The sequence below is a fragment of the Entelurus aequoreus genome, linkage group LG22, assembly GCF_033978785.1.
Source record: "Entelurus aequoreus isolate RoL-2023_Sb linkage group LG22, RoL_Eaeq_v1.1, whole genome shotgun sequence".
NCBI lineage: Eukaryota > Metazoa > Chordata > Actinopteri > Syngnathiformes > Syngnathidae > Entelurus > Entelurus aequoreus.
In genome coordinates, this window is record NC_084752.1 from 18,241,455 (window position 1) to 18,268,100 (window position 26,646).

At 39.3% G+C, this 26,646-nt stretch overlaps 2 protein-coding genes across 2 annotated transcripts in view; one reads left to right on the plus strand and one right to left on the minus strand.

Moving 5' to 3' along the window:
* The window catches only part of LOC133639553 (probable ATP-dependent RNA helicase DDX17), a 104,230-nt gene that overhangs the window by 13,255 nt on the left and 64,329 nt on the right, over positions 1 to 26,646 (plus strand). The window lies entirely within an intron of this gene.
* Positions 1 to 26,646, minus strand: part of LOC133639889 (uncharacterized) — a 58,363-nt gene that overhangs the window by 9,111 nt on the left and 22,606 nt on the right. The window contains exons 5-6 of the mRNA XM_062033573.1: positions 21,474 to 21,610; positions 6,345 to 6,465 (exon numbers count right to left, since the gene is read on the minus strand). Of these exons, the coding sequence (XP_061889557.1) occupies positions 6,345 to 6,465; positions 21,474 to 21,610 (258 nt within the window). The remainder of the gene's footprint in view (positions 1 to 6,344; positions 6,466 to 21,473; positions 21,611 to 26,646) is intronic.

A 26,646-nucleotide genomic window follows, 5' to 3' on the forward strand; every position in this document is an offset into this window, starting at 1 on the left:
TCAGCCTGATGACTCATCCAGTCAGTCTCCCTCCTCCTGCGGCATTTATCCCCGGTGCTCACTTCTTAACCTCCCTCCCTCTCACAACTGCCTTGTGTGAAAGTGTCTCAGCGCTATCAGTGAATTCCAGAAGCTTCTGCCCTCTGACCACCATCTGGCATATGGAGTCACACACAGGCTGAGAGTAGCGATAAACAGCATGGCGGCGGCATATTGGCTACTTTAGAGCTCTTTCAATTAAAGTGAGCTGCTCACCCTTGATGCTATTTCATAAATATGGTGGACATGTATTAATTTCAACCAAAAAACAAAAAATTTCATATCGAAATAATGACTGTTTTTGTCAAATATGATCATTTAGCCTGCATTCCAAGAATACAAAATAAGCTAGAAAATAGATATTTTATGCATAAAAATTAAAGTACTACAATATGCTAAGGATGGGAATCTTAGAAACAACTTACGATTGATTAGGATTTCTAGGGTTACTATACCATTCAGAATTGTCGATTCAACACTATTCTCCATTCAAACCGATTTCAACAATATATACAGTATTGGGTATATGGCAAATTTTAATTATACAAACCCCGTTTCCATATGAGTTGGGAAATTGTGTTAGATGTAATTATAAATGGAATACAATGATTTGCAAATCATTTTCAACCCATATTCAGTTGAATATGCTACAAAGACAACATATTTGATGTTCAAACTGATAAACATTTTTTTTTTTTGCAAATAATTATTAACTTCAGAATTTGATGCCAGCAACACGTGACAAAGAAGTTGGGAAAGGTGGCAATAAATACTGATAAAGTTGAGGAATGCTCATCAAACACTTATTTGGAACATCCCACAGGTGAACAGGCAAATTGGGAACAGGTGGGTGCCATGATTGGGTATAAAAGTAGATTCCATGAAACGCTCAGTCACACAAACAAGGATGGGGCGAGGGTCACCACTTTGTCAACAAATGTGTGAGCAAATTGTTGAACAGTTTAAGAAAAACCTTTCTCAACCAGCTATTGCAAGGAATTTAGGGATTTCACTATCTACTGTCCGTAATATCATCAAAGGGTTCAAATAATCTGGATAAATCACTGCACGTAAGCAGCTAAGCCCGTGACCTTCGATCCCTCAGGCTGTACTGCATCAACAAGCGACATCAGCGTGTAAAGGATATCACCACATGGGCTCAGGAACACTTCAGAAACCCACTGTCAGTAACTACAGTTGGTCGCTACATCTGTAAGTGCAAGTTAAAACTCTCCTATGCAAGGCGAAAACCGTTTATCAACAACACCCAGAAACACCGTCGGCTTCGCTGGGCCTGAGCTCATCTAAGATGGACTGATACAAAGTGGAAAAGTGTTCTGTGGTCTGACGAGTCCACATTTCAAATTGTTTTTGGAAACTGTGGACGTCGTGTCCTCCAGACCAAAGAGGAAAAGAACCATCCGGATTGTTATAGGCGCAAAGTTGAAAAGCCAGCATCTGTGATGGTATGGGGGTGTATTAGTGCCCAAGACATGGGTAACTTACACATCTGTGAAGGCGCCATTAATGCTGAAAGGTACATACAGGTTTTGGAGCAACATATGTTGCCATCCAAGCAACGTTACCATGAACGCCCCTGTTTATTTCAGCAAGACAATGCCAAGGCACGTGTTACATCAACATGGCTTCATAGTAAAAGAGTGCTGGTACTAGACTGGCCTGCCTGTAGTCCAGACCTGTCTCCCATTGAAAATGTGTGGCGCAATATGAAGCCTATAATACCACAATGGAGACCCCCGGACTGTTGAACAACTTAAGCTGTACATCAAGCAAGAATGGGAAAGAATTCCAAAATGTGTCTCCTCAGTTCCCAAATGTTTACTGAGTGTTGTTAAAAGGAAAGGCCATGTAACACAGTGGTGAACATGCCCTTTCCCAACTTCTTTGTCACGTGTTGCTGGCATCAAATTCTAAAGTTAATGATTATTTGCACAAAAAAAATGTTATCTGTTTGAACATCAAATATGTTGTCTTTGTAGCATATTCAACTGAATATGGGTTGAAAATGATTTGCAAATCATTGTATTCCGTTTATATTTACACCTAACACAATTTCCCAACTCATATGGAAACAGGGTTTGTAATAAAACCTTAAAAACAGGTTGTAGGTTACAAAAGCTTCTCTTGTCTGCTGCTGTATGACTTATACACACAGCAAGTAAGCACGTAGATGGCCTAAAAAACTATTTTCAAAAAAATTTGTTCTAAAAAATTAATTATTTAAAAAAAAAATTTTTTTTAATCGATTCTTAATAATTAGGAATGGATTTGAAATTGGAATTAATAAGAATTGCAAATCCAAGCTACCCTACAATACACTGCAACAAAATACACTTATAATAATGAATAATGCGAAAATATGCAAAAATGCAATATCCCGAAAAATTTTTTGTAGCATTTGGCTTCACTGTAAACAAGGTAGGAGAAGAGGAAAGACTGGTGTGCTGTTTCCTTTAATGTTAATAAGCTTACAATGTTAAGGTATTGTTATAACAATTTGACGGTGGAGAGTGACGGGGCGCAAAATATCTTCTTCTTCCAAGGGGGGTGTAACAGAAAATATTTGAGAAGCATTGGTATAGAGAGACTTGTGAGGCAATAGTGCTGTTGTATATAAACAGATAGGTATAAATGACTATTGTGTGTATATATCAGTGTTGGCGCTAGGAATTTTCAAAAAGGCGTCCCAGGGACCCCATCAAGTCATAAAAATGGGGTCCCATAGTAAATTTTTTGGGTCCCACTTTTTTGTAACCGTTTTCAAAACAAATGATAAATGTATGCATTATCCTGTTATATCTCACATTCTATAATGTGTTTTGGAAAAAGGTTGTCATAAACGTTACTTCATTAAAAAAATAATACAAAAGAAAACAATTTTTTATGCATAAGTAAATTGATTCAGTTGTAAACATTCATTCACTTTCTTCGTTCCTTCATGGATCTAAACTTTACCGCTGCCGGTAGTTTTTTCTAGATTTTTATTTAATAAGTTGTAGGTGTATTTATTTCAGTATAAAAGTGTAAACACTTTTTTGCTTCTGTCATGAAATGATGACAATCGTGTGCCAGGGCATACATACATTATTTAACACTTAAATCTGTAGAGTCTACATCAACTTCAGATCTATCCGTCAATTCTAAGTTTTTTGTTTTTTTTATGTTGTTTTTTTGTTTGTTTGTTTTCTGCCCTTTTTTTTTTAATGACAAACACACAAAATATGCAAAATCTTCCACAAAAAATATTTTTCAAAGTGGAATATTTAATGTGAAGTAATCAGAGCCTTGGATAGGTCAACAATTCATAAAAATGTTGATTTTGATTGAATATTATGTTTTGAGCAATGATATTTTTAAAGAAAAAAAAACAGCTTTGTTTTATTAGTTAACATTGCACGTTTTTCTAAATTAAATTTCACCTGTAAGTTTGTTGACCTGCAAAGTATGTTTTTGGGGTGGAGGAGTCTGGTCGGGTGCTGGTTAGCTTGAAGCTAACAGCTAGCCTGTCTCCATCCTCGAACGATGTCGATACAGCGGGAGATAAAAGTGAAGTTTCTATGGACTCACAAAGACTAAAACAACTCATTTACTGGAGACATGGCACAGGATGAAGTTTAACCTTAGTGTTTACCATGAAGTCTTTCTTTTGACAGCCCCTCGCGGTAAAGTTGTCCGAGTGCAAACTGAGGCTGTATTTGTGGTTGATAAACATTTCGGCGAATCACAATTTAAGAAATTGTACCGGAAAGTTACTTACTTTGAAGACACCCAATAAAAACGCGGAGAAGGCAGGGTCGGTAAAAAAATAAAATAGAATAAAAATCCGTGTCCCAAGGACGCGTGGACTTTCGAAAATGCATCTACAGCACTGCCAGAGCCAGCCTGAAGCGTGGTATCAGGGAGGCTAAGGAGGACTACAAAACGAAGATTGAGGACTGCTTCCAAAGCAACGACTCCAGGAGGGCATGGCAGGGGGTCCAGCACATGACCAACTACAGGCCCAGCAACCTCCCGGCCGGCAGGGGAGACCCCCGGCTGGCAGAGGAGCTGAACTCCTTCTACGCCCGCTTTGAGGTAACACCATCGGAAGCAGTCACACTTCACTCAGTAGCAACAGCCACACCTCAATCAGCAGTCACACCTCACTCGGCAGACCACAGCAGCCTCACCCTTTCAGTGACGGAGCACGAGGTCAGACGCACACTGAAAGCCGTGAACCTGAGGAAGGCTGCGGGACCGGACGGCGTCTCCGGACGGGTGCTGAGAGACTGCGCTGATCAGCTGGCTGGTGTCCTCACCGACATCTTCAACCGGTCCCTGTCCCAGGCCACCGTCCCATCCTGCCTGAAAACCTCCACCATCATCCCGGTCCCCAAAAAGAAAAACACTGTCAGCTGTCTGAACGACTACCGGCCAGTGGCACTCCCTTCCATCACAATGAAGTGTTTCGAGAAACTGGTCCGGACCCACATCCTCTCATCCCTACCGCCCGCATTGGACCCCCATCAGTTTGCCTACCGAGCCAACAGGTCTACGGAGGACGCCATCGCTACGGCTCTCCACTCCGCCATGTCCCACATGGAGGGGGGGGGGGAGCTATGTACGGCTGCTCTTTGTAGACTTCAGCTCTGCATTTAATACCATCTTACCTGACAGACTGGTGACCAAGCTAGCAGACCTCGGAATATCCAACCCCACCTGTCTCTGGATTAAAGACTTCCTGACTGACCGCCATCAGAGGGTGAGGATGAGTACCCACACCTCCACAGCCCTCAGCCTCAGCACCGGCTCACCTCAGGGCTGCGTGCTGAGCCCCCTGCTCTACTCACTCTACACCCACGACTTCACAGCCACCCACCCCGGCAACCACATCATAAAGTTTGCCGATGACACAACGGTGGTGGGCTGCATCTCTGGGGTCGACGAGACGGCATACCGGGACGAGGTGGAGCAGCTGGCAGTGTTGAGCAGGGTGAACAACCTGAAGCTGAACCAGCTCAAGACCCAGGAAGTGATCTTGGACAGCAGGAGGAGAAAAACTACCATACAGCCCCTGTACATCGACGGGGGCTGTGTGGAAAGAGTCTCATCCCTACGCTTCCTGGGAGTTCACCTGGATGAGGACCTGTCCTGGAGGACCAACACCACGGCTATCGTCAAGAGGGCACAGCAGAGGCTCTACTTCTTGAGAGTACTCAGGAATCTCCACCTGAGACAGGATCTGCTGGTGTCCTTCTACCGCTGTTCTGTGGAGAGCATCCTCACATACTGCATCTGCGTATGGTTCTGCAGCTGCACAGCAGCAGAGAGGAAAGCTCTCCAGAGGGTCGTCAACTCGGCCCAAAAAATTATCGGGTGCCCCCTCCCCTTCCTGGAAGAACTGTATAACTCCCGCTGCCTGAAGAAGGCAGCCAACATACTCAAGGACCCGTCCCACCCCGGCAACAGCCACTTCGATCGGCTGCCTTCCGGCAGACGTTTCAGAACCATGGGAACCCGCACAAATAGACTCAGGAACAGTTTCTACCCCCGGGCCATAACTGCACTAAACGCAGCTAAATTGTAAAAAAAAAAAAAACTACCTCACGTGCAACATGAGGAAGCCACCGGTCAATCACGATCCGGGACTGTGCAATCAGCGATTACATGCCAACTGGACAATATTTATCATATTTATTCACACAATTAATCCACAATAAAAAGCCTGCACAGCATAGGAGGTAGGAAATGCTGACTCCCACCCCCTTAGCACACTGGGATTCAGCATTACTCCTCTCTAGTCACTTTATACTTTTTACTGTCTCGTTTTCTTTTACATTGCCTCTTAGAGTGGTCTTAGGCCACATTGTATATTGCATATTGTGTTGTTTTTGTATATTGTGTGGTTTCTTCTTTTTTTTAAAAAAAAATGCAAAGCACCTCAGGGAAGCAATCTAAATTTCGTTGGACCTGTACCTATACATGCCCAATGACAATAAAGATCATTCATTCATTCATATATATATATATATATATATATATATATATATATACAAAAATTACACACACACATTTGGTAAATGCATGTGATTTGTTTACAAGGTAGGAAATGGTGAGTGGGTGCAACGATGAGGCAGTGCAGCTGTCATAAAGGAAACAGGTGGACAGATCATAAATCTATAATCCTTGACGAGGATGCAGTAAATTCATTACAGCATCGTCAGCCATCTTTCCTTGACCAAATCTTCACCACGATCCCCTGTCTGTTTTATAAATTCCAAAAAGCCAAAGTTTGTGTGACTTACATGAAGCGCAGCTCAGACTCCCGGCGCACTAAGACCTCCCTCAAACGTTGGATACGAGTCATCTCCATCTCAATCTCCTCTGGAGAGATGGTGCTCTCCGCCATGGACACGTCACAATGGCCTAGGGGACAGGAAGCAAACATTTACTGCTTAGAACAGTGGAAGCTTCTTGACACCTTCTACCTTTGCCTGAAAGGTTTCAGCTGGGCTGGAGCTTATCCCAGCTGGCTTGACAAACAACCTTCCCACTCACATTCACACTAAATGACAATTTAGAGTCACCAATGGAGCATTTTTGTGGGAATCTATAGGAGGAAGTCCACCCAAGCATATATGAAGAGGAGATGCAAATGCCACACAAGTTGCAATTCAACCACAGAACCTCCTGTGTCAGTTAATCACCAAAATCCATGGTGTCAAGCTGTCAGCCATGAACCAACTGGAATTCTTTATTTTGTAGAAATGCTTAAAAAATGGATACCTACTAAAATACATATACTCGTCTTACTATTATCATTAGTATAAACAATTCAGAATGTTCACATTATGCCTTTTCTTCCAATCTTTGTGTTAATTTTAGTTCGACATTGGCCAATGAAAAACAAGCTATGGACCGCAGATGCATAATTGTCAATATTTGCATTTTAGAATATAGGAAATGGATGAAAATATTTGACTTTTCATTTTCATCACAAACCGCAGTTAAATCAATGAAAAAGTCAAATAAAACAGATCAGTAGTTCTTAACCTTTTAGACCTAAGGGCCCAACCTTTCCCCTACAGAGGAGGCCCGGGGCCCACTTAAATATTAACATAGAATTTGTAATCTTACTCTTGAATTTCATTGTATTCTATATTTATATATAACCTATTTACAATTGAACAGGATACACCTTGTCAAATGATATGAACAAAAGTATAAATAATAATAATAATAATACTACATATCAAGGGATGACAAGGTTTCTCATTGTATCCCATTAGGTTGAGTTATTTCTTGCCCTGATGTGGAATCTGTCGTTGTGGCTTGTGCAGCCCTTAGAGACACTCGTGATTTAGGGCTATATAAGTAAACATTGATTGATTGATATGTTTCTTTAAAAAACTGTCAATACAATTTTAGTGCAAATAATAAATCAGCTTCACTACTTTAGTCATAATTTTTGCGCTTAAACTATGGCTTGACCTTCAGACTTCTTATAGCAACTGAGTACAGCTTCGGTCCATACGGACGACAGCTAACGCACGCACACTAGAGATGCGTGGATAGGCAATTCATCCACCCGCCATCCAACCGAACTAACATTTTATCAAAACCACAACCGCTCGCCACCCGCCCGTTATATATATATATAATATAGACATGGGGTCGCACCCTAATAGCACTAATTAGGGCGTGCTGTGATGGTACTGTCTTTATCACCCTCTACAACATATACAGACAGCGTGACAGTCCAGTCACATGTTGTGTGCGGCTTCTGCTTGCACACGTAAGTGACAGCAAGGCATACCTGGTCCACAGCCATACAGGTTACACTGACGGTGGCCGTATAAAACAACTTTAACACTCTTAATATGTGCCACACTGTGAACCCACACCAAACAAGAATGACAAACATTTCGGGAGAACATCCGCACCGTGAGACAACATAAACACAACAGAACAAATACCCAGAACACCTTGCAGTCCTAACTCTTCCTGGCTGAAATATACACCCCCGCTACCACCAAACCCCGCCCCCCTACACTGCGCCCCCACACATCAACCCCCCCCCCCCTCCGTGCGTCGGTTGAGGTGGGCGGGGTTTGGTGGTAGCGGGGGTGTATATTTCAGCCAGGAAGAGTTAGGACTGCAAGGTGTTCTGGGTATTTGTTCTGTTGTGTTTATGTTGTCTCACGGTGCGGATGTTCTCCCGAAATGTGTTTGTCATTCTTGTTTGGTGTGGGTTCACAGTGTGGCACATATTAAGAGTGTTAAAGTTGTTTTATACGGCTACCGTCAGTGTAACCTGTATGGCTGTGGACCAGGTATGCATTGCTGTCACTTAACTCACGTGGGCAAGCAGAAGCCGCACACAACATGTGACTGGTCTAGCACGCTGGCTGTACATGTTGTAGAGGGTGATAAAGGCAGTACCAACACGGCACGCCCTTATTATTGTTAATTGGGTGAAAATCAACAGACATTCGAGAGAATTGGTTCAACCGCCACCCGCCCGAATCTATTTAAAATCTATTTTTTTCGTCATGCATCCGCCCCACCCGCGGATTATCCACGGACTCCGCGGTTGTGTCCGCAAACCGCGCATCTCTAACGCACGTGTATATATATCGACCCTTGAAATAGATTATGGCCAAGATTGGGAGTCCAACCTATGTCACTTGTATCCCAAATTACTAATGAATATGCCATCTTGTCTGACACACTCACGAAGCAGTTGGCGGGTCTAATATAAGGAATCCCAGTGAGGAACTTTGTAATATTGCGATAATAAAAATAACAACTATTTGCTCCTCCATGGCGCACCTTAGAGTTGAGATATTTTTCAAGTTGGTTAACATCATTACTTCAAGAACGCATGAGAATATGTGACTAGCTGTCTGCTCTTCTTTAGGTAAAAATAATACTTCCCCTATTTGTCAAGATATTTACACAAAGTTTGAATTTTTATCAGCGATACATTCTTCGACGTCTTCTCTATCGCATTGTTGATTTGATTAAATTACGTAAAAAGGAACTCACCGCGCTCCTTTCACGAGTCCACCCCTGAGTCGCTGAGGTTTGAGGAGAGTGGACCCAATTGCTGTTGTAGCGCAATACTCTTTTCAGTACTTTTTGTGGACAGCAAAATCCTGGAAAATCAGGACTGAGAAGATGCCAGGAAAGGAAAAAAAAAAAAGACTTTCTTGCAAAAACAGAAAGGTTAACAGGTATGTGCAAATGGCCCCTGATCCACAGTTTTGACACGATTGCTTTTACAGATCTTTGTCAGGGTTGGGTTTGTTGTGTCAACTCTGTTGGCAACCACAACTTTTTTTCAGCTCGTTAGCTACCCGTCACAAGTAAACGATACTCATTAAAGTGAAAGGACCCATTACAACAGTCAGTTTTAACAATCCATGTCGCCGCAGCTCAGGGATCTTTATATATATATATATATATATATATATATATATATATATATATATATATATATATATATATATATATATATATATATATATATATACACACACACTACCGTTCAAAAGTTTGGGGTCACATTGAAATGTCCTTATTTTTTAAGGAAAAGCACTGTACTTTTCAATGAAGATAACTTTAAACTAGTCTTAACTTTAAAGAAATACACTCTATACATTGCTAATGTGGTAAATGAGTATTCTAGCTGCAAATGTCTGGTTTTTGGTGCAATATCTACATAGGTGTATAGAGGCCCATTTCCAGCAACTATCACTCCAGTGTTCTAATGGTACAATGTGTTTGCTCATTGGCTCAGAAGGCTAATTGATGATTAGAAAACCCTTGTGCAATCATGTTCACACATCTGAAAACAGTTTAGCTCGTTACAGAAGCTACAAAACTGACCTTCCTTTGAGCAGATTGAGTTTCTGGAGCATCACATTTGTGGGGTCAATCAAACGCTCAAAATGGCCAGAAAAAGAGAACTGCTATCTGAAACTCGACAGTCTATTCTTGTTCTTAGAAATGAAGGCTATTCCACAAAATTGTTTGGGTGACCCCAAACTTTTGAACGGTAGTGTGTGTATATATATATATATATATATATATATATATATATATATATATATATATATATATATATATATATATATATATATATATGTATATATGTATATATATATGTATATATGTATATATGTATATATGTATATATATATATATATATATATATATATGTATATATATATATATGTATATGTATATATATATATATATATATATATATATATATATATATATATATATATATAGGTACACAATGCACGTTTACATGTAACCGATGCTGCAGCAGCAATATACCATGAACAATTCATGTTTGAGGAACTGAACTCGAAACAGAAACCGGCAAAATGCATTACATAAGACTTCATCATACCTCAATAGAGTTCCTGTACGACCACCATTAAAGCATTTAATTTGTCCATGTTTGACTTTTTTGTTGACGCTTTCTTGGCACAAAAGGTGTGTTGAGAAAAGTAACAATGTAAAAAAGACTGCAAAAATCACATGTATTACTACCATGTGTCATAAAAATGTTACCTTACATTTAGGGATGGGTACCTTTTCAAATTTGAATCGATACGGTACCGATTCCCAGTACCTGGGATTAGATTAGATTGTTTTAACATTCAACACTGAAATGTGTCTAAACTACAATTTCCGTCTAAATGTTGGTGTAGTGTTCTTCTTTCTTAGCTGCTTGTGCCTGGGTTTCGTCCAAAGATAACAAACATGTTTATGACCTTGATACATTCTTGGAGCCCAAACTCCCACCTTCTATAAGTCTGGGTTGAATTCTGTATTAGCTCATACTTTACTTCCTGTCTTCCCGACACCTTACACTACCATCCACCTACCCTCCCTCCTCTCTCATAGGATAAGACTTGAATGTTTGTTGTCTGTCTCTCTGTTGCCCTTTTCTTTCTTCTGATAGCACCACAATCATATTATTCTCTTCTCTAATATTAATTTGGAGTCCCAAAATAAATAATTAAAAGACCCTTAGCTTTTTGTGGGCATTTCTTTATGAAATAGGAAACGTTTCAAAAGAGAGGTGAGGATTGCTGACTTAGAATTGGCTTTGCACTGTGGAGGGACATTAGCCTATAGCGGTAATGCTACTGAGTTGAAGACGCTTTTGTTCGCTTGTTGCTATCAAATTTGCGGGACCGAGCAAGAATGCCAAATTCATATAATTTATATATTGGGATGCAACAATATCAAAATCTCCCAGTACGATAGTGAGTAAAAGGTAGTGGCAGGAATGTTTAGGATAAACGCACTTACTGTAAACATAATGCTCAAATGTTCTATTTTTTGCACTGTTTTTTAAGTGCAAAGAATTGTGCGGAAACATACACTGTTTCAAGCAAATATCTTACAATTTAACTTTTATGAATGTAAAGACCTCAAAAATTGATGCTTAGCTTTGCTGGCTTCAAATATATTTTTCTGGGTGATGGTTTATTAAGTAGCTTCTCATATTTCCCGCAGTGTGCAGAGTCTGCGCTACCACTGGATGCTTTTTCTCTGCGGCGGTGCAACGTGACCCGCTCTGTGTCGCCTTAAACGCTCGAGACAAATGTAGCGTTTCAGTACACAGACCTTCGCCACAAGAGAGAGGCTTGCTAATGTTGTGGACTGATCGACCAGCTGCGGCTTGTCGCTAATTGACTTATTTCTTGCCCTCACAAAACACAGCAGCCTCGAAACATTTAACCAAGCAATCGTTACACTCATCAAATGTTGCAGCACCACGAGCTGCAATGATCCTATACTGCCTCTCAGGACAATTATTTACATGTACAAACCCCGTTTCCATATGAGTTGGGAAATTGTTTTAGATGTAAATATAAACGGAATACCATGATTTACAAATCCTTTTCAGCCCATATTCAATTGAATGCACTACAAAGACAAGATATTTGATGTTCAAACTCATAAACTTTATTTTTTTTTGCAAATAATAATTAACTTAGAATTTCATGGCTGCAACACGTGCCAAAGTAGTTGGGAAAGGGCATGTTGACCACTGTGTTACATGGCCTTTCCTTTTAACAACACTAAGTAAACGTTTCGGAACTTAGGAGACACATTTTTTAAGCTTCTCAGGTGGAATTCTTTCCCATTCTTGCTTGATGTACAGCTTAAGTTGTTCAACAGTCTGGGGGTCTCCGTTGTGGTATTTTAGGCTTCATAATGCGGCACACATTTTCAATGGGAGACAGGTCTGGACTACAGGCAGGCCAGTCTAGTACCCGCACTCTTTTACTATGAAGCCACGTTGATGTAACACGTGGCTTGGCATTGTCTTGCTGAAATAAGCAGGGACGTCCATGATAACGTTGCTTGGATGGCAACATATGTTGCTCCAAAACCTGTATGTACCTTTCAGCATTAATGGCGCCATTAACAGATGTGTAAGTTACCCATGTCTTGGGCACTAATACACCCCCATACCATCACAGATGCTGGCTTTTCAACTTTGCGCCTATAACAATCCGGATGGTTCTTTTCCTCTTTGGTCCGGAGGACACGACGTCCACAGCTTCCAAAAACAATTTGAAATGTGGACTCGTCAGACCACAGAACACTTTTCCACTTTGTATCAGTCCATCTTAGATGAGCTCAGGCCCAGCGAAGCCGACGGCGTTTCTGGGTGTTGTTGATAAACGGTTTTCGCCTTGCATAGGAGAGTTTTAACTTGCACTTACAGATGTAGCGACCAACTGTAGTTACTGACAGTGGGTTTCTGAAGTGTTCCTGAGCCCATGTGGTGATAACCTTTACACACTGATGTCGCTTGTTGATGCAGTACAGCCTGAGGGATCGAAGGTCACAGGCTTAGCTGCTTACGTGCAGTGATTTCTCCAGATTCTCTGAACCCTTTGATGATATTACGGACCGTAGATGGTGAAATCCCTAAATTCCTTACAATAGCTGGTTGAGAAAGGTTTTTCTTAAACTGTTCAACGATTTGCTCACACATTTGTTGACAAAGTGGTGACCCTCGCCCCATCCTTGTTTGTGAATGACTGAGCATTTCATGGAATCTACTTTTATACCCAATCATGGTATACACCTGTTCCCAATTTGCCTGTTCACCTGTGGGATGTTCCAAATAAGTGTTTGATGAGCATTCCTCAACTTTATCAGTATTTATTGCCACCTTTCCCAACTTCTTTGTCACGTGTTGCTGGCATCAAGTTCTAAAGTTAATGATTATTTGCAAAAAAAAAAAGTTTATCAGTTTGAACATCAAATATGTTGTCTTTGTAGCATATTCAACTGAATATGGGTTGAAAATTATTTGCAAATCATTGTATTCCGTTTATATTTACATGTAACACAATTTCCCAACTCATATGGAAACGGGGTTTGTACAAAGTTTATTATTTTGAATATTTTATTTGTTTTGTAAATAAAACTTAGTTTAAAGATTTCAGTATAAGTACTTTTTGAACACATTTAAAAATGCCGCGGTAATAATAACTGTAATAATTTTGGTCACAATAACCATTCATAACACACAAACATTACCACCAGATATTAAGAGGACGGTGGCGGCTTTTAGGGAGAGAAAGGCTCGCTGCACCTATCGCTGCTCGTAGGGGACATGGAGCGACATTAGTAAAGAGTCTCTAAACACAAGTACAGTCTCCAATAACACCGTAAAAAGATGCTAGATTTGTAGCTAGTCATTTTTAATAAAGAAAAAGTCACTAAAAGGATCAGAGAAGTCTCTAGAAATTTGAAAATGTTGTATAATAATAAGCAGCAACAATTGAAAAATATAGCAAAATGATATGATAAGAAAAATATACACTACCGATCAAAAGTTTGGGGTCACCCAAACAATTTTGTGGAATAGTCTTCATTTCTAAGAACAATAATAGACTGTCGAGTTTCAGATGGAAGTTCTCTTTTTCTGGCCATTTTGAGCATTTAATTGACCCCACAAATGTGATGCTCCAGAAACTCAATCTGCTCAAAGGAAGGTCAGTTTTGTAGCTTCTGTAACGAGCTAAACTGTTTTCAGATGTGTGAACATGATTGCACAAGGGTTTTCTAATCATCAATTAGCCTTCTGAGCCAATGAGCAAACACATTGTACCATTAGAACACTGGAGTGATAGTTGCTGGAAATGGGCCTCTATACACCTATGTAGATATTGCACCAAAAACGAGACATTTGCAGCTAGAATAGTCATTTACCACATTAGCAATGTATAGAGTGTATTTCTTTAACGTTAAGACTAGTTTAAAGTTATCTTCATTGAAAAGTACAGTGCTTTTCCTTCAAAAATAAGGACATTTCAATGTGACCCCAAACTATTGAACGGTAGTGTATGTTAATACTAATTAAAAATATGAGTTTTTAAATGTATAATTTTTAAAGAAAATATATATATCATAGCAGATTATGCAAATTATATGATGACGTCATGTTCAACACACCCCTAGCCACGGCCCAACCGCCACAGATATTTTGACAATCAGGGGGGAACCCTGCATGTAGATTGCAGACATTTTCCAAGGTTGACAAAAGAGCAGCAATAAGTTTGTCATGACCTGTATATTGTTTTTCCTCTGTTTAGTGTTTATTTGGGTTTCAGCGCTCCTTCCCTCCTTTTGTTGCCAGTTCTTGCTGTGAGCACTGATTTGATGACACCTTCCTGTTTAGTGATCAGGACGCACCTTATTTTGCTGACTAATCAGAAGGGTTTATATGCAAGCCTCGCTGTTCAGTCGGGACTGAATCATTTTCCTGTATATTTTGTATATGGATTTGTCATGCCTTGCTTGTCCTTAGGCTTATGCTTCCTATGCACTTCCCCTTTGCACTTTATTTGCATTTGCTACAATTAAATATAATTCTTGCCTGCACGCTGTCTCCTCTCGCCGCACCTTGTGGTCACATCTACCACTACATCATAGCAGTTTGTTTCTAACAACATTGCGGCAAAGGACCATTTCCTCCAACTGGCAGCTTGCACTCTGACAAGAACAAGGCAGAATATGACAACCAATTATGTTAATTGTGACAAACACGACGGGGACCTCTGTCCTGCTAACAGTCAATTACCTCTCAGGGCAATATAAACAACATAATTGATCAACCACATCAATAACAAAATCATAATATTCATTACTATAATACAGGCAATAAAACAATTGTTTTATACTTCTGAGAATACATTATTTTATTCAAATGTATTTGTAAGAAGTCAAACTTGTGGACCACAGAGAATGACAACTTTCACTCTATCCAAATTTGCACCAAAATGTAAGAGGTGTCTTTTAACACATGAAAGCTTGCCATTAAAGTTTGTGGAGTTTTGGCATCAAAAACGGGGATTAAAACAATAGCTTTCTCCAGTTTTCCAAGGGAAGGGTTCATAAGGATATATAACACGATAAATGATTCCATATGTAAATGATAATAGAACCATTAAAAATGTGTCACAATGGCTCCTTATTTGGCTGTTAATGTTTGTGGTAAGATATTGCATAATTTCCTGTTGTATTACATTCTCAAAACTATTATTAATTGACATTTCAATATTTGGTTGCTTTCTGTTGTAACATGGTTCGATCTACACTTCTGTTCAAATGTAATAAACACTTATTCTTCTGTTGTTTGGATACTTTACATTAGTTTTGGACGATACTACAAATGTGGGTATCGATCCAATACCAAGTAATAACAGAGGCAATATTGGTCAAAGCAATGTGGATACTTAAAATTTTCAAGATAGTTAAAATTGAATGATGAAATTTTGTATCGCACTTATAATCAGACAAAAAAGGATTGTGGTGGTGTAACAATATAAACTCAATATTCAAATAATTTCCTACTTTTGGCTGTGATTATTAATCTGAAATTAGATTTTGGTTCTTAAAGTACTCCAGTGTCCAGGGACTCATTTCCTGAGTTTGTAAACAATCACAAAAAAACACAAACATTGTATGATAACAACAAGAAAAGACATCGATCTAATCAATGGATCCATCCATCCATTTTCTACCGCATGTCCCTCTTGGGGTCATGGGGGTGGCTGGCTGGATCTATCCCAGCTGCACTCAGGCAGAAGGCGGTGTATACCCTGGACAAGTCACCGCTTCATCACAGGGTATCAACCATATGCTGATACTATACTTTGTACTGCTGCTGTCGATATTAGTATCGATCCACCCGCCTTTGTTTAAATTGAAGAGCTCACTTGTGGTTATCTGTGGGCATATCCTCGTACGGTGTGTAGTGTAGCATGTTTAACTATTTCTCCTCCTCCAGTGATAGACATTTGTAAGAAACGTTGTTTATTTGCTGCCATGTAGGGAGGATTGCTGACTTTGAAGTGGCTTTGCCTTGTGTAGGGACGTTAGCCGCTAGCGAGAATGCTATATTGTAGGGTGGCACGATTTTGTCCGAAAACAAAATCCCAATTTTTTACTTTGAAAACTCTATTTTTGATTATGATTTCGATTTTTGGGCAAAACTTACAAAAGACAACAAAGACGTGAAGTTTGCTGGCATCAGCATGTTATTTGTAATGAAATAGGCCAATTAAAAGGCTAAAGAAACGTTATATATATATTTAAAGACAAATATTTGTGTCTTTATTCATTATTTGCATCATCATTTCAGCCTTTTCTCATTAAATTGTCTTTTTGCTCTATTTTTTTGAATTTTTGATGGTTTTCTTGTTAATTTTATTTATTCAGTGTGCCATACGGGGGCATAAAGAAAACTACTTACTCAGATGTCTTGGTGGAGCACACAAAAAGTGTAGACAAAAATACCAGCAGCGATACAAGCCACCCTATGTCTATACTGGAGTGGAAACCGCTCTTTCATGAAGGAGAAGCCTAAGTTGGGTAAAAGACATCCATCCATCCATCCATCCATTTTCTACCGCTTGTCCCTTTCGGGGTCGCGGGGGGTCGCTGGAGCCTATCTAAGCTGCATTCGGGCGGAAGGCGGGGTACACCCTGGACAAGTCGCCACCTCATCACAGGGCCAACACAGATAGACATGACAGTGACAAACATCTTTAACAATGTTCTTTTTATTAACATCCTCATAATTAATTAATTAATCGGATCACAATATAAAATTGATGAACCCTGTAGCCCTATTACTTTTTGGTGAGGACGTGTTTGTTCGTTTGTCGCTGTCAAAATTGCGGCACACGCCAAATTTATATCATATGCTAGATCGTCTATCGCGCAAAGAACAATGACTACTCCAAAGTATATCCACATTTCTATATTGATGAATGTCCTTCCTCTTGTAAGATGCCATTTGAGACCTTTCTGGATTTCAGATTAAGATCCAACTCAAACATGATTTAAAAATGTTAAACATGTTGTAGCGTCTGTTAAGGGAATATTTTTCCTACTTTGGGCAAAATGGAATGCCTTAGAAATTACTAGCTTTGGTCCTGGTTCTGTTCAAAGAAGATACACACAATGAATACACCCTAATTTATGCAGTCTCACACACATATATTCTTAGTTATGGTGTCATGAAGTACTAGCCTGGAGAGAGAGTGGAGGAGGAGAATGTGTGTGTAAACCCATGTAAAGTTTACTTTTAGTTTTGATACCTGTCAATGTGGAGAAACATAGGTGGACAAAAGCATTAGAGACATTTTACAGACTGCTTCTACCTTTTGATAGCTCGATACCGCTGGTATTTTTATTGTTTGTACTTACTCTGTTTTGTAGAATAAATTGTTAAACTTCCATTCTAGCCACCACTCATGATTTTAAACAGCCTTCGAACAAAAGGATCTATGTGGACTCTCCCCACCTACAAGGGGTGGGGTCCTAATAATTTGATGGGGATTCTTCCGGCTTCCAAGCATGCATTGCGGTGCTTGCTGAAAATAGTTTTTGCTAAAGTTACGAAGTTAAGAAAATGTAGTTGTTGTTAAGGATTCCTTGTAGTACCGTATTTTTCAGACTATAAACCGCTACTTTTTCCCTACGCTTTAAATCCCGCAGCTTATAAAATGGTGCGGCTAATTTGTGGATTTTTCTTCACTAACAGCCATACTGTTTTGTATTCAAGAAATAGTTTTCAACACAGACAGAGAAACTGACAAGGTGTGTAATTGTCTGTGCTATGGTGCCATCTTTCGGACGAGTTCACTCACTGCAAGTGCTGCGGAATGAAAATGTACTTCCTGTTTCATGCCTTGAACTGGATGTATATCCCGTTTCGTCTACTATCCATCTATAACGTTTATGCTCAAAAAGATTCTTCATTCATCACTCCAAGCAACATTTGTCAGTTTTCCAATATAATTTTAAAAAATTATACATACAAAACTGTCCCATGTTTGATGTCTGTAGGAGTGTTTTCATGCATGCTTTTTGTATTTTTCCAGTTTCGTAAATTCACCAAAACGTCACCGTGGAGCTAGGGCTGCGTGATATACCGGTATTATAGTTATTACCGGTATCAGTTTTGGTCCATATCGCCCAGCCCTTTGTGGAGTTGAGTTTGTTTAGCTGATTGGAGAGCAAGCTTCCGTAGTTCGTGGTTCCATGACGATGACTTCTGATTTGTTTGATCAGCCGTTTTACTGCCGTGTGACAGGCACCATTTGGAAACAATTAAGGCATGTAAATAAACATTTACAAAATATGTTGTACTAGTATATATCTGAGGCTTCTGGTCCGGTGTGGCTAATATTTGTAAAAAAAAAAATTGTTTCTAAAATGTGGTGGTTGCGGCACTCTATCAACTGGAAACAGCGGTGTGCTGTTAGGCTAGCCTTCTCTGCTGGCCTGACAAAACCAGAAATCATGATCATAATTAAAGATACAATTATTTTTGTATTTACTTTCCCTAAATATCTAAAATTATTCATATTCTCTTCATGTCATATTATGCTTGTTCCAGTGCTGTTGTTGTTAGCTTAATTCTAAATGGATACAAACTAAAACTATCTTATGACGCCTTCAGAATCAACAATGCAGGTGTCCGTGCACTGAAAGTGAACGGGGACATACAGTGACAGGCAGTTGCGATAGCCAATCAGATCATGAGTTGTTGTCAGTAAGGCCTTCTAGATGGCCTTACGTTCAACGTGCTATTTACGCTTCCTGTGATTAGATACTCATCGGGACCTTTAGCGGATCAATTTGAGAACACAGAGTTGAGAGACAGTTGCGATACCCAATCAGATCACAAGTTGTTGACAGTAGCTGTTCTTTTACAACTAAAAGTTGTAAACTCTTGTTGTTAAAGTTTGTCATGCTTGTCATTTAATTAACATTGTTACATGTGTATTTGTCGCCATCATGTGGTCAGGGCAGTTAATATATATTTGAGGAGTGTGTACTTTGAACCAAACTTTATTGACCAGAAGTTGCATAAGCCAAGCAGAGGAATTTACAGTATATGTTTTAATTGCTGATGCCTTTTAAATTATTTTTAACTGCACCAGAAAATAACCCGTTTTGTATACTGTTTATGTGATTCAATGCCCAGTAGGGTGTACATGTGTTCCTGTATAGTATTTCTCCAGCAATGATCATGTGGTAACGTCAATTACGGTATGTTGAGAGGTAATCATTGAAGTCGGAGATCACTGAAGGCCTAGGTGGGAAACGCACGGCCCGCCACTGCCTGGAAAGTATGGTAGTATAGTTGGCCTACATGTACTGTGCTATTATTTTCGTGTTGCATCGTGACACTAGTAAGTGTTCTGTTCTGTGTTGACTTATGATCACAATATGCTATGCCAGATGCTTTCTGATCAGAGTGGGTCACATCGTGACAGGATAGGATGAGCGCAGGCTCCTGCAGAGACCCAAATTGCATGCAGCGAGGACACAGCTGACTCACCACAGCAGACTCAAGCTTTCTCACAGAAAAAAAAGCTTGTTTTGTCTCCACTCACCAAATCAAAGTTTCATGCCTTTCTCCCCCACCCACATTTCTGCTCAGTTTTTCTGTGCACAAGCTGAGCCAGTGAAAACTGTGAACCATCATCTTTCGCATGCACACACACAACAAACAGTCACCACTTCCTGATTCAATCATCCTATGGCGCCCTCGTTAAAAAGAGTGTAGGGTTAGGATTTAATGAGGTCAAAACGCAGTGAGCACGCAGTGGGAAAGACAACAGGTAAATGTCAGCATCTGCATGACATCCAGCTGATGACACATCCTGCAGTCACAATGTGTACACACACTCACACACACACACACGCACACACATGCACACACACACACACAAACACTGGACCGCCCAGGGATGAGAGGACGGGGCTACCTCCATCCTTCCAGGTTTTTTTGTGCGTTTGAACACACCAACAGTGTCTAAACACATATGATGCACTTTTTCCCGCCTTTTTCTCTATAAAATCTCTGTTGGAACTGTCCTCTGTGGGGAGCATTGTCACCTCCGTGTTGTGTCGACACTTGCGTCATTCCAGACGTTGGTAATTAGTAATAATGTTCAGTTGAAATAACTTAATTTTTTACAAACAATAGCATCAATTCCTTGTTTTAAAGCAATGTTCTTCAATTGGAGCTACCTTGTTTAAATTGAATGTGTTGTTTACTTATTTTCTATTTTGTTCTTGCTAATCTTATATTATAAATGTACTTGCTTACATATTTATATTTTTTTTACATGCTGCAATATTTGCACCTTGACAGTACAGTTACATTTCAATCTTAGACAAATTGACCTAACTCGGCATGATTGGATTGTGAGTATAAATTTTTTTTAATTCATGCTGCTTCAGCAAAAATACACATTTTCCATAGTGTAATGGTCGGTGTTGGTTTAAGTCAGACGTTGATCAATGTATGATGAGATTATCACAGATCTTCGAGATGCAACCTTTTATTAAAATTTGAATGATAGGATATTGAGATTGATTTGGTGGATTTAAGATTCCCTTTTTTATTAAAAAAAAAAAAAAAGAAATTATAAATGGGTATTTGGTAGGTAGATTTGAAATGTATTGTGTTGTATTTTGTATATTATATGATGATATATTTTAAAACTGTGGGTCCCTGTCCATAATCTGTGTGCTTCTAGGGATGACCCTTTTGCAGAACGGACTCTGATATTAACAAAAGAAACAATAATGAAATACAAAACTATGTTTGCCTGTAAATAAAAATAAAAATAATAAATAATAAAATGTTTTTTAATCTTTAAATTTACACGTTTAGTCCGATACACAGATGAATGCTACACTACTAAAAGGGTATGTTATTATTATAAATATTTGTATCATAAGTGTTGCAATTGGCACGGTATTCATAAACATGTGTGCATCATAGCATCAGTGGACCGAGGCAGGGATGCAGGAACATGCTAGCATGACGTGAACACACCGCGGATGTTGCTCACCTTTGTCGGTCGTCCACGCGGTTTGCGACACGGCGCCGTAGCTCCGGAGTGCCCGCTCCGTGTCGGAAAAAGACTTGCTCATTTCCATGTCTGCTGCTGCTGCTGCTGCTACTAAATGCTTACACGGCAGTGAAGTTTAATGCCGCCTGAGCCCGCGACGCTGGGAGCATCTTTATCCGGGCTCCTTTGCTCCCTTTAAACTAAGCGCATGCGCAGTGCTGGCAAGGCAACGGGAGGGCGGGTTAAATCGAAAAAGCGTGGGAGGTTCGAGAGGTTGTTTTTTTTCCAGCCTCAGTTTTGGGAGTGATAATTTGACAATAGTTCACTTGTTTATGAATTGCCTGAAAAGTACATACATTTGCAATCTAAAATCGCTGATATGTAATGTAGCAACCCATAAACGACGACCTACGTTTCTGCCAGTGGGTGCTCGGTGTGTATTAGTGTTGTCCTGATACCCATTGGCGTTGTTAGGCCTATTTTAGGGGGGCTCAAGCCCCCCTAAAATGTTCGTAAGCCCCCCTAAATAATTTGGTGTTAAAAATATATATATATATATATATTTATTTTTTTTACAAATACATGCCAACATATTCATTATAAAGTGGCCCGTAGATATGAGTTTAAATTAATAATCATATAACCTGTCATTATTCACTCAGTTTCCCCTCACTTCATAGCGTAAGTTAGTGAGCCCCTTTAGTGCGTCGGTATCCAATCCATTCCACTTGTTCATATAGAAAATGCCCACATCACTCAAAATCCAGTCCGCATTTTCTCTGCGACCTTGCTTGCGGTCCTGCAGGTGTACGAAGCACATTAGCACACACACTGCAGAACAAGAACCTTGTGTCTGCAATTGTAAATAATTTAGTTTTTAAGTTTTGTGTTTCTTGTAGAATCTATATAAAGTAATATACATTAGCCTATTGTTAAAATAATGAAAAAAACATCATTAAATATATATTTTTTATTGTATTGTTACATTAATAGCTGTTGTATTATTATAGGATGGCTTGTTAAACATTTCATAGGATTTTCTGAGGGTGGAAAAACCAAGATATTTAATATAAAATGTAAAATGAATAAATACATAAAAAGAAAAAGAAAAAAAAAGGTTAAAAGCCATCGTCCCGGGGAGCATTTAATTTCGTCCCGTGCATTTTTTTTTACCATCCCCGGGACGACGGGACAACGTTAATCTCAAACCCTGGAAGTTACATTTTATTGTTTGCATGATTTGTTTCAGCATTGCACTTTGAAGATGGTCCCTCAGCTCTTTGACAGTTTTGGCTCTTTTTCAGATCAGCAGTCTTTCTTATTTACAGTATATATAAAAGTTTCTCATTTCTATTCAGACTTCCATATATATTTAATTTCCTTAACGTCTTGCCATAATATATATATATATAAATATATTATATACAAGCCAAATTATCCCGGTCCAGATATTACTTTAATTCAAGTATTAAGTAATATTTCCAGAGCTTGAATTTACAACCATTTTAGTCACATATGTGCCCAAAATGTAATCTGTGCAACTTCAAAATATTTGGGAACAAACAATTATTGTATTGTGAGCTAAAGTGGTGGAATTAGCCTCTATGTTGTGAATGAATAACATAGAGGCTAATGCCATGACTTTCATTGTGTTTCAGTGTATCTTGAAGGATCATGCAAGTCATTGTTTCTTGTTGATGCTGTAAACAAAATGTCACTGTGCAAACCCATGTTTGTTGTTGTACTGAACCCAGATTGAAAAGAAACCGACTGAAATAATAATAATAACAATGAATATTTTCTAAGTCTTTGTTAGCCGTTTGTGAAGTTTTGTGCTCGTGCGCTACGTTCGCTCGCATCCTGCATCTCCTGGGGGCTAAGCCCCCCCTGTCCTTAAAAGCTAGTGACGCCCATGCTGATACCAAAAAATATTTCGGTACATTTCTAAATAAAGAGGACCACAAAAAATGTCGTCATTGGCTTTATTTTAACAAAACAATCTTACGGTACATTAAACATATGTTTCCTATTGCAATTTTGTCCTTAAATAAAATAGTGAACAAACAAGACAACTTGGCTTTTAGTAGTAAGTAAGCAAGCAAAGACTCCTAATTTAGCTGCTACCATATGCAGTAACATATTGTGTCATTCATTTATCAGGACAAGTGGTACAAAATGAATTTGATTGATTGATTGATTGATTGAAACTTGTATTAGTAGATTGCACAGTACAGTACATATTCCGTACAATTGACCACTAAATGGTAACACCCAAATACGTTTTTCAACTTGTTTAAGTCGGGGTCCACGTTAATCAATTCATGGTAATTATTAATCTACTTGTTCATTTCCTGTAATATCTGGTTATTTTTTGTTCCAACATGTTCTATCTATACTTCTGTTCAAATGTAATAATCACTTATTGTTCTCGTGTTTGATACTTTACATTAGTTTTGGATGATACCACAAATTTGGGTATCAATCCGATACCAAGTAGTTACAGCATCATACTTTGGTCATATTCCAAAGTCCTCATGTGTCCAGGGACATATTTCCTGAGTTTATAGACATAATATAATTGTTTTTTTTTTAAAAAGAAAGAAGATTTTGTGATGTTAAAAAATATCGATGTAATCATAGTAGTATCGACTTGATACTTAGACTTAGACTTAAACTTCCTTTTTATTGTCATTCAAATTTGAACTTTACAGTACAGATAAGAACGAAATTTCGTTGCATTTGCTCATTGTAGTGCAGGATAAAAGAGCAATAAGGTGCATATATAAATAAATAGATTACTGTACAGATAAATATATTGCACTTTTGCATATGAATCCAGGTTTATGGATGTATGTTATATTGTCTTTATATTCCAGCGAGTTAATCCATTTTTGGGGGGAATTGAGGGGATTATTGTGATGCGTTCAAGAGTCTTATAGCCTGAGGGAAGAAGCTGTTACAGAACCTGGAGGTTCTGCTTTAGAGGCTGCGGAACCTCTTTCTTGAGTCCAGCAGTGAAAACAGTCCTAGTTGGGGGTGGGAGGAGTCTCGGCAGAAATATATATACGCAATTGTACTTGGTATCATTACAGTGGATGTCAGGTGTAGATCTACCAATGGCGTTTGTTCATATTGTAGTGTCCCGGAAGAGTTCGTGCTGCAGGGAATTCTGGGAATGTGTTCTGTTGTGTTTACGTTGTGTTGCGGTGCAAATATTCTTCCAAAATGTGTTTGTCGTCGTTGTTTAGTGTGGTTTCACTATATGGCACATATTTATGACAGTGTTGGCATTGTTCATAGTAAGTATGCCCTTCATTCGCTCCCATGCAATATGTTCAAAGGCAAGAGGATTGTGTCATTGGTTTATTTATCGGACACAATTAAATTTAGGTCAGACTTTGTTAATTATAGACTCTATGATTTGTGACTTTTTTATTATGTGAAACAGATTGAACTCGCCACAAAATTAACAACAATATTGATTTTTCTAAAATTATATTAAAGATTGAGAGTTGCCACCATCCCACGTGGGTGCTCGGCATTTTCCGTGGGTGCTTCGCGCAGAGCACCCACGGGATCAGCGCCTATGTAGCAACCTATTCCACATTTCATGTGCAGCCTAGTAACAATGGGAAAGCAGTGACGTGCATTCAGGGGAGGCTGCAAAAACTAATAATGATAACACATAATAAATACAGCAGTGGTGCGCCGTCAGGGCCAGCTAGGCCTTCTCTGCTGGCCTAACATAAATCATGATCATACATCCATCCATCCATCCATTTTCTACTGCTTGGGGGGTGCTGGAGCCTATCTCAGCTGCATTCGGGCGGAAGGCGGGTACACCCTGGACAAGTCGCCACCTCATCAAAGGGCCAACACAGATAGACAGACAACATTCACACTCACATTCACACACCAATATAGTGTTGCCAATCAACCTATCCCCAGGTGCATGTTTTTGGAGGTGGGAGGAAGCCGGAGTACCCGGAGGGAACCCACGCAGTCACGGGGAGAACATGCAAACTCCACACAGAAAGATCCCGAGCCCAGGATCGAACCCAGGACCTTCGTTTTGGAGGCACACGTGCACCACCGTGGTACATGAATAAGTTATTTTTGTTTTTAATTTTCTCTCCATGAATATACAAAACTATTTATCATATTCTCTTCATGTCATATTTGGCTAAAGTGTTGCTTGGTTTTTATTTTACGTTAGAGTAGGGGTCGGGAAACGTTTTGGCTGAGAGAGCCATGAAAGCCAAATATTTTAAAATGTATTTCTGTGAGAGCCATATAATACTTTTTAACACTGAATACAACTAAATGCGTGTGTTTTTAAGTAAGACCAACATTTTTAGAGTATAATATGTCTCTTATTCTTTTTAATAACATTGTTATTCTGAAGCTAACCAATAATAAATAAAATACTTCTTACCATTAATGCGACTTCTCAAACAGGCTTCTCAAACAGGTGCGGTAAAAAACGGATGGATGGATGAATTAAAATACATGAGAATGTTTTGCATTTTGAACATTATTTTTAACACTGATTACCAGCGGAATTATTCATTACTTATCGTGTTAAGCAATGTCAGCTAAGATTTATCTGAGAGCCAGATGCAGTCATCAAAAGAGTCACATCTGGCTCGAGAGCCACAGGTTCCCCACCCTTGCGTTAGAGCTTGCCAGCAGGCACAAGACAATGATACAACGTTGATAATACATAGATGTCCTTTAAAACAGTGGTACCCAACGGGTAGCGATTGGTACCGGGCCGCCCAAGAAATTAAAAAAAAAAAAAAAAAAATTATTTTATTTTTTATTAAATCAACATAAAAAAACACAATATATAGATTATATATCAATATAGATCAATACAGTCTGCAGGGATACAGTCCGTAAGCACACATGATTGTATTTCTTTATGAAAAAACAAAACCACAGAATCCCCCCCCCCCCCCCCCCCCCCCCCCCCCCCCGGTCCGTGGGACAAATTTTCAAGCGTTGACCGGTCCGCGGCTACGAAAACGTTGGGGACCACTGCTTTAAAACAACGTCACAAAATAGTTGGATTTGTAAATTGAGACAATGTTGATGTCCAACGTTGGATCCATGATGTTGGTTGGCAAATTAACACATTTCAAAGGTCAAATCAATGCCACAACCTGACAGT